The sequence below is a fragment of the Cyrtonyx montezumae genome, unplaced genomic scaffold (genome assembly GCF_038088225.1).
Source record: "Cyrtonyx montezumae isolate F1298 unplaced genomic scaffold, pur_monq_1.0 scaffold_22, whole genome shotgun sequence".
Taxonomy (NCBI): domain Eukaryota; kingdom Metazoa; phylum Chordata; class Aves; order Galliformes; family Odontophoridae; genus Cyrtonyx; species Cyrtonyx montezumae.
This window is the reverse complement of record NW_027071959.1, coordinates 1,178,252-1,185,730: the sequence shown is the minus strand read 5'-3', so window position 1 is coordinate 1,185,730 and position 7,479 is coordinate 1,178,252. Positions and strand designations below refer to the sequence as shown.

General features: G+C 54.3%; 3 protein-coding genes across 4 annotated transcripts; 2 read left to right on the top strand and 1 right to left on the bottom strand.

The window, feature by feature from the left end:
* The first annotated feature begins 365 nt into the window (after positions 1 to 365).
* On the top strand, positions 366 to 3,670 carry CENATAC (centrosomal AT-AC splicing factor). The gene is made up of 9 exons (XM_065738399.1): positions 366 to 665; positions 735 to 900; positions 984 to 1,046; positions 1,181 to 1,245; positions 1,555 to 1,657; positions 1,992 to 2,022; positions 2,425 to 2,511; positions 2,606 to 2,738; positions 3,339 to 3,670. The coding sequence occupies exons 1-9, from the start codon at positions 382 to 384 to the stop codon at positions 3,382 to 3,384; spliced, it is 978 nt and encodes a 325-aa protein (XP_065594471.1). The 5' UTR covers positions 366 to 381; the 3' UTR covers positions 3,385 to 3,670.
* A 485-nt stretch (positions 3,671 to 4,155) lies between these two features.
* Positions 4,156 to 5,877, bottom strand: RPS25 (ribosomal protein S25). Its single transcript, XM_065738297.1, has 5 exons — positions 5,799 to 5,877; positions 5,514 to 5,692; positions 5,070 to 5,253; positions 4,552 to 4,650; positions 4,156 to 4,219 (listed from the first exon to the last, which is right to left on the bottom strand). Exons 1-4 carry the CDS (start codon positions 5,875 to 5,877, stop codon positions 4,556 to 4,558), a joined length of 537 nt encoding a protein of 178 aa, XP_065594369.1. The 3' UTR covers positions 4,156 to 4,219; positions 4,552 to 4,555.
* On the top strand, positions 5,875 to 7,310 carry TRAPPC4 (trafficking protein particle complex subunit 4). Of its 2 annotated transcripts, XM_065738390.1 has the most exons (5): positions 5,875 to 6,050; positions 6,118 to 6,292; positions 6,362 to 6,465; positions 6,541 to 6,667; positions 7,141 to 7,310. In XM_065738390.1, exons 1-5 carry the CDS (start codon positions 5,876 to 5,878, stop codon positions 7,217 to 7,219), a joined length of 660 nt encoding a protein of 219 aa, XP_065594462.1. In that variant the 5' UTR covers position 5,875; the 3' UTR covers positions 7,220 to 7,310. The 2 variants fall into 2 exon arrangements, with proteins under 2 accessions (XP_065594462.1, XP_065594461.1); XM_065738389.1 differs by having other exon boundaries at positions 6,362 to 6,667.
* The last annotated feature ends 169 nt before the right edge of the window (positions 7,311 to 7,479 follow it).

Genomic DNA, 7,479 nt, shown 5'->3' with positions numbered 1-7,479 from the left:
GTCCCCTATTTCTTTCAAACGGAGAAATCAAAGCGGAGCTCCGCGCTTTGTTCCGTGGGGAAGCGGGCGCTCGAGGTGAGCGGCAGCTCGGCCCGGCACTGCTTCAATCGGTCCCGGCCCCTCTTTGAAGCGGTTCAGAAATCTGAGAGGAGGGGCAGGGATCCGATTTGTGCTCTTTTTTCACTTCGGCTTCACAGAGACGAGAGATGCGGGGGGTACGAGCGCGCTGCGCGATGCAACCTTTGGCCTCCAAGCCGCGAGGGGGCGCACTAAGGCGGTGGAGGAGCGTTCGGTTAAGCCCCGCCCACAGCCTGCGGCTGTGGGCGGGGCTTAACCGAAAGCTCCTCCCCGCGTTGTGTGGTTGTTGGGGGAGGGGCGGCCATGGCGGTGTATTACTGCGCTCTGTGCCGCCGCACGTCCTTCACCGGCCGCCGCCATCTGTACAGCGCCGCGCACCGACGGCGGCTGCGGGAAGCGTTGGGCCGCCTGGAGGAGGAGGTGGCGGCGGCGCGGGCGGCGGTGGACGGCGCGGACGTGCGGCGCTACGATGCGGCGGAGCACGAGCGTTGCGCGTGGTGCCCGTGCTGCGGACGCGGCGTGCGGAGGGACGCGCGCAGCGGAGCGGTGGTTGTGCCCCACGCCGGGTTCCTGCAGCACTTGGCCGGGTAGGAGCGGGAGAGCGGCGCGGAGCGGTGCGGTGGGAGCGGTGCTGACGGTGTCGTCGTCGTCCCCAGGGCCGAGCACCGGAGGGAGGCGGCGCGGTTTTGTCGGGAGAACCGCGTGGAAGCGGCGCTGCGGGAGCGCTTCGTGGTGGCGGAGGAGGAGCACGCGCGGTTCGCGGCGGCGATGGAGCGCGCGGTGGGAGCGTACGAGGAGCGCGAGGAGGAGAGCATCCGCCAGGTGATGCTCAACCCCCCCCCCCCCCCTTGAACGCCCGCACCCCCGGGGAAGGACCGCTCCTCAGCGCCGTTCTGTCCCCGCAGATGGCGGCCCGCATCCGGGAGGCGGAGCGGCGGCAGCGGGACACCGTGCGGGCGGCCCTCGAGGTTGGTGCCGCGGAGCTGAGCCGTATCCAGCGCTGCTGCGCCGAGCACCGGGAGGGGTTTGGGGGGGGGAGGGGGGGAGGAGGGACGCCGCTGAGTACCGGGGATCTCGTTGCTTTTTCCTGAATCCAACTCAGCCTCCGCCAGAGCCGCAGTGTTGTGCGGGACCTCCCGGCTGCAGCTCCGCCGCAGGACCCGCCCGGTAAGAGCCCCGTCCCTGAATCGTGGCCTGCCCCAATCCCTCATCCCAGCACCGTCCCTTCATTCACGTCCTTAACCAACTTTTACCTAAACTACAGCAAGCAATATATGCCCAGACAAATAATTTTCCTCCCCACAAAGGGGTATGTAAGAGTAATTGCCATGCAAATGCACTGTGCTCGCTTTGAGTACACTTATTGTACTCTGAGAGCAATTCTCCTGTTTCTTATAGCATAAACTTCTGAACACCACCTCAGTGCTGCTTCAGGCTCCATCTCTCAGCCTGCTTTGCATCTCTTTTGTGTTTCAGGGACACTTCTTGTGCTGAGCTGCCCGGCCCAAGCGTGGTGCAGGCAGGAGCAGATTTAAGCTGGATGGGATCAGGCCAGGCTTTGACCTTCATTGGCCACCAGGTGGGAGCAAAATGTCGCTAATGAGTTGAATTCAAGTAGCTGCGAATTGTGTTACAAAATAATAGGGCGGGTTACAGTCACCCCAGTGAAAAAGGAATCTTTGTGGTCCGGCAGACAGGGAGCTGGATTGTTACCCAGCAGTAACTTACGTTGAAGCAAACATAATTGAAAAGAGCTCTCCTAGAGATGGAGAGAATAGTTCCCCTTCCTGTAGCAGAAGTTAGTGCTGGAATTTCTCAGGTATTTGTGTATGGTGTGTGCAGTGTCTTTCCCTGCTCACAGCAGCACTTAGAAGCATCAGTTCCTAATTACTGTTTTATGTTCTCCTTAACAGGCATCAGAAGGGAAAGGGAACGTTCATACAGGTAATGTTTGCTTCTCAGCTCCTTTTCTGAGTACTCTGACAACTCAAGGGTTCTAAGGCATAACCTAAAGCAGTTTTGGACTGATTACAGCATAACCAAAGGTGCTCACTCTTTTGCTACTCTACTGTTATGCCATAACAAAGCCCTTCCATATTGTGGGGCTGTGCAGAGGAACAGTTCGGTTAGTTCTTTAGGTGTGATCTGCCGTGGCCTTCACCAAGGCAGGCCAGATGTTTTGTTTCTTTCTTGGAAAAAACTTATTCACGAAACACAGTGTTTACTTTTCCTTCACTGCTTAACAGAGCGAGCTGACAATACAAAAGGGAAGAGGGAATATTCCATCTCAGGCTGGGCCACTAATTTCGCTGCAGAGGTTAAATGCTTTTTCCCTTTGACTTGCAGGAGCAAAACCTCCCTGGCTGACAGAGGAAGATGAGGATGGAAGCAAACAACAGATTGGACCTTCATATGAAGAATTTCTCAAGCAAAGTAAGCAGCTTGTATACGTGTAACTTTAAATTCACTCTATTAATGCACTGAAAAAGGAATTTGACTAAAAAATTCTCCCCGAATTGTCTTTTAGAGGAGAAACAGAAGCTCAAAAAGCTCCCAGCAGAGCGTGTCGGTGCCAATTTTGACCATACCTCTCAGACAGGTGACAGCTGGCTTCCTTCCTTCGGCCGGGTTTGGAATCACGGCAGGAGGTGGCAGTCCAGGTAAGCTTAAGTAGCAAAGACTGACACTGAAATTGAGGGTGAGCAGAGGATGCTGAGCTGAGTGGTGCAGCTGACGGAAAAGAAGAAAGGGACACCATCCAGAGGGACCTGGACAGGCTTCAGAAGTGGGCCCTCGTGGACCTAATGAGGTTCAGCAGGTGCAAGGTGCTGCACTGGGTTGGGCAGTCCCAGACATGAGCACCGACTGGAGAAGAGCTCCTTGAGAGCAGCCCTGCGGAGGACTTGGGGGTCCTGATGGACAGAAGCGGGACATGAGGCAGCAGTGTGCGCTTGCAGCCCGGAAGGCGACAGTGCCCTGGGCTGCAGCAACAGAGGGGGGGCAGCAGGGAGAGGAGGGGGAGGGGTTGTCCCCCTCTGCTGTGCCCCTGGAAGGCCCCACCTGCACTGCTGTGTCCCTTCCAACCTAAGCCACTCTGTGGTGTCCATGAACTAGCTGAAGATACTGCTGGGAAGCACAGTTCACTGAACTGACAGAACAAGTCATCACATACAGCAGTACCTCGTGAGATGAGGCAGCTTTCTTTCATCACCCCTGTTTTATAAAGACTGTTGAATGCTGACATTTATGCTCTCTTTCAGGCATCAGTTTAGAGCTGAATCGGGGGCAAAGAAGAAAAAAAGGTGATCAGAAGAGGAACACAGAACTAACCGAACTCTGACCTTTGTGAAAAGGTGGACTGTAGGTGGCTGTACCTTCTGACAGTGCCTCTTTTTTGATACTCATGTATTTGTTTGTCTAGATGCATTGAGACTCTTGGAAGGTGCTATCATTAGGGATGCCATGAGTTGAGCACTATTAGTGAAAGCTGCTTGGCAAGGGGATGCTGCAGCAGACCCCCTCTCCCTCTGAATGGAGTGTAGCATGTATCCAGGCATTGATTTCTGAAGTGACAGACAATACAAAGGCAGATCCTGCCTAAGCAGTGCCTTCATAGACAGAAATTCCCCCTTATGCAGGGGAACAGGCAGTTATTACTCTAAATACCCCCTTATTACATTATTAATTACCCCCTTATACAGGCAGTTATTACACTAAATATGCTTTTGCTTTACTTTTTGGGCTGTTATGCACACTTCCCTTGCCCTGATCAATCTTGTTTTCTTGTAAAGGAACGTGGTCACAGCTGGTTAGAGGCAGTTCAAACAAATAATCTAAATACCCTACCCTATACAAGACACAGGCTTTTGTTTTCATCTTAAAACTGGATGTGTCTCATAACTTATAGCAGCTAGTGATGCTAAAACCTTCCCACGATAAAAGAATGTTATGATGCATTTGCAGTGCTTTGTAAGTGCAAAAAACCCGTCAAAAACTGGCTGGTATAATGAGACAAACCCTGATCTGTACCAGAATCTACCATGAGTAATGTATTAATAACATAAAAGAAGCAAAAGAATTAATTCAATAGTTTTATTGTATGTATCTGTATATGACATGGCTGAAGACGTCGCTGGAGAACCTGCAAAGCAAGAAGTCCCAAATCAGGGCACCAGTTCAAATGCCTGGGGATCTGTGCTTAAACATGAGTGCTCCTCATGCAAGGATGTACGATCTGAAGCACACAGTGGTGGGAGAGATCTACTGGGACAACACAGCCCTCCAGAATTAGAGGAATTTACTGTTGTGTCTAACATTTCCAGGAACTCCCCATTAAGAGTGCAAGCACCATCCCCTGAACAGAGTGGAAAAGCAACCAACCCCTAGCAGCATGGACACACACATCACATACCATGCAGCTGTTTGCTAGCCCCTGATGTGGTAGAACAGTACACAAACAGCATGCAGTCTCACCTTCCTACGCGTCCTCCCCTGCAGCAGGTGCATCCCCACCTTTTGTGTTTCTGGTGTAGATCACTTGGGCTCGGTGCTTAGACACCAGTTTGATCAAACCTGTGAACGAGATGGTGTGATGCCAGGATGTTGTGCTGTCCTGGGCTGCTTTAATGCAGTGGGCCAAGAAATGTCCCTGGGGTTCATAATGCTAAACATTAAAAATCAAAGCCTGTTTCCACTAAAAAGAATAAAATCCCAGTGTTAACAGGGATAATGACTGAGCACACAGCTGCATGTAGTGCTTTTGTTAAAGCCCAGGAGTGGCTGCATTACAACCTATCCCTACAATATTTTCTTGATATGGCATTACTGCTAATTACATCAGAGCCTCTGAAATGCAGGCGGAGGCAGTAGCTTTTGGAAAACACACCCAATTATTTACTTGAGCTGTGCTTCAGGTACAGCATGAAGTAAAGCAGTGATGAGAACACCTAATTCCAGCAGCCTGGTGTTCCTCCAGCATTTCGAGTGCTTACCTTTACCAAGCAGTTCCTGGAGTGCAGCTCGAGCCAGAGAACCTCGAATCTTCAGTCTTTCTGAGACAACTGCTGGTGTGATGAGCTTGTAGTTGGGTACTTCTTTGCACAGTTTGTCATAGGTGGCTTTGTCAAACAGGACAAGGTTGTTCAACTTATCTCTCACTTTCCCCTTGGACCACTTCTACTCAAAAAAGAGAGAAACCTACCATTAAGCCATCTCCTAAGCTGTAACTAAAGACCCGGCTCGGTTATTCGGAGCCCTCACCTGGCTCGCCTCACAAACAGGAGGACTGTAAAGGCACGCAAAGAGAAGCAGCGTGGTGCTACTCGGACCGAACGCTACCCCCACCATCCACAGCCCGACGGCTGCGGGCCCCCCGTCCCCCCGCAGCCAGGCCGCGGCTCGGGCCGTGCCGGGCAGGCCCGAGGCGCCGCTCCCACCTTCTTCTTGGCCTTGCCGCCCGACTTGTTGACCGGGTCCTTATCCTTCTTGGCGGACTTGCCCGCGTCCTTCTTCTTCTTGTCGTCTTTGGGCGGCTGCGAGGCGGGAGAAGGAAAAGGACGATGAGCGAAGGCGGCAGCGCACAGCCGCCCGCGCCGAGCCGCCCGCCCGCCCCGCGCTCACCATGCTGCGCTGCTGCTCCCAAGATGTCGGCCGAGAAAGGAAGCTCCACACGCGCGGCGGCCGGAAGTCCCCGTGATGGGGGGGGGGGGGGAGAGAACGACGTCGCTTCCGCCGGAAGCGAGATGACGTCACTGCCGTCGCCAGGCGCGACGGCGTCATTTCCGCGGGCGGCGGCGCCATGGCGATCTTCAGCGTGTACGTGGTGAACAAGGCGGGCGGCCTCATCTACCAGCTGGACCACTACGCGCCGCGGAGCGACACCGAGAAGACGTTCAGCTATCCGCTGGACCTGGTCCTGCGCCCGCGCGACGAGCGCGTCGTTGTGGCCTTCGGGCAGCGCGACGGCATCCGCGGTGCGCGCCGGGGCGGGGGGGGAGCCGGGCCGCGCCGGGCCCCGCTGACACCGCGCTGTCCCCGCAGTGGGCCACGCCGTGCTCGCCATCAACGGCGCCGAGGTCAACGGGCGTCTGACGGCCGACGGCAAGGATGTGCTGGAGTTCCTGGCTAACCCCGCCAACTACCCCGTGTCCATCCGCTTCGGCCGCCACCGCCTCTCTTCCAACGAGAAGCTGATGCTGGCCTCCATGTTCCACTCGTGAGACGCGGGCGGCGGGGCCGGGGGGTGGGCGTGGAGGGCCGGGGGCTCAGGGCCGTTTCCTCACAGGCTGTTCGCCATCGGCTCGCAGCTTTCCCCGGAGGTGGGCAGCTCGGGCATCGAGATGCTGGAGACCGACACCTTCAAGCTGCACTGCTTCCAAACGCTGACAGGTACTGCCCGGTCCGCTCGGCTCTGCAGGGCTGCCAAGGGCTCAGCCCTCCTCACGCTCCTCTTTGTGCTCCCAGGGATCAAGTTTGTAGTGCTTGCTGACCCCAGGCAGGCAGGGATAGATGCCCTGCTCCGGAAGATCTATGAGATTTACTCTGACTATGCTCTGAAGAATCCTTTCTACTCCCTGGAGATGCCAATCAGGTGAGGGAGAAGCCTGCTGCTGATAAAGCAGCCTCAGCCCCTCTTTATTTTGTGCCTGTGTAATAACAAGTGCTGGCACAGCCCTGAACAAAGCGGAGATGATAGAAAACAGAGACTGCTGCAGGTACACAGGGGAGTTGGACTGCATGACCTTTAAAGGTCCCTTCCAACTCATAATGATGCTGTGGTTCTATGTGGCAGTGATCAGCACTTATTCCAGTGCTGCACTACAGAAGAAATGGAAGTTGCTTCTCCTTGGTACGATCCCTGCTGTCCTAACATAGTCTTAGAGCCCATGAGAAGCTTTATTCTTACTTGACAGCCAGTCCAAGGTTGGCAGCAGTCAGTTTGCTGTCTCTTAACTTACAGAATCCTTGAAGCATGCAGAGCCAGGCATTGTAGAGGTGCTGTCTGCCTTAGCCTGTTCTATAAATGAAGCCTTCCAACCTTTTCTGATTTTCTGAATATTTCAGATGTGAATTGTTTGATCAGAACTTGAAGCTTGCTTTGGAGGCAGCTGAGAAAGCTGGACCGTTCGGACCTGGATCATAGAAAATGATTTGTTTGTTGCATGGACTTCTCTCCATAAGGAACAGGGCCTTTTTCTCCCCTGGCAGCTGTGTCCCAGAGCTGTCTTCACCACAGCAGTCTGAAAACATGCCTCCCATCCCTCTGGGTTCTGTGTCCTGTCCCTCACACATGACATTTACCTTAAACAGATTTATTACTGCTCTTTACTTCTGGGCCACAGAAGCTTTTTCTGGTTTTGCAGCTCCTATGCCTGTGAGTGAGCAACAGAAGACACAGTGTAG

Excerpts from the sequence above, each read along its gene's own strand:
- RPS25 (XM_065738297.1), bottom strand. The coding sequence starts at position 5,877 with ATGGCGCCGCCGCCCGCGGAAATGACGCCGTCGCGCCTGGCGACGGCA. Across the intron at positions 5,693-5,798 it reads TCGCTTCCGGCGGAAGCGAC|CGCGGGGCGGGCGGGCGGCT; the intron begins GTCGTTCTCTCC and ends CAGCATGGTGAG. Across the intron at positions 5,254-5,513 it reads GCGGCAAGGCCAAGAAGAAG|AAGTGGTCCAAGGGGAAAGT; the intron begins GTGGGAGCGGCG and ends TTTTTTGAGTAG.
- CENATAC (XM_065738399.1), top strand. The coding sequence starts at position 382 with ATGGCGGTGTATTACTGCGCTCTGTGCCGCCGCACGTCCTTCACCGGC. Across the intron at positions 1,246-1,554 it reads TCCGCCGCAGGACCCGCCCG|GGACACTTCTTGTGCTGAGC; the intron begins GTAAGAGCCCCG and ends TTTGTGTTTCAG. Across the intron at positions 2,023-2,424 it reads GAAAGGGAACGTTCATACAG|GAGCAAAACCTCCCTGGCTG; the intron begins GTAATGTTTGCT and ends TTTGACTTGCAG.
- TRAPPC4 (XM_065738389.1), top strand. The coding sequence starts at position 5,876 with ATGGCGATCTTCAGCGTGTACGTGGTGAACAAGGCGGGCGGCCTCATC. Across the intron at positions 6,293-6,361 it reads CTGGCCTCCATGTTCCACTC|GCTGTTCGCCATCGGCTCGC; the intron begins GTGAGACGCGGG and ends GTTTCCTCACAG. Across the intron at positions 6,668-7,140 it reads TCCCTGGAGATGCCAATCAG|ATGTGAATTGTTTGATCAGA; the intron begins GTGAGGGAGAAG and ends TGAATATTTCAG.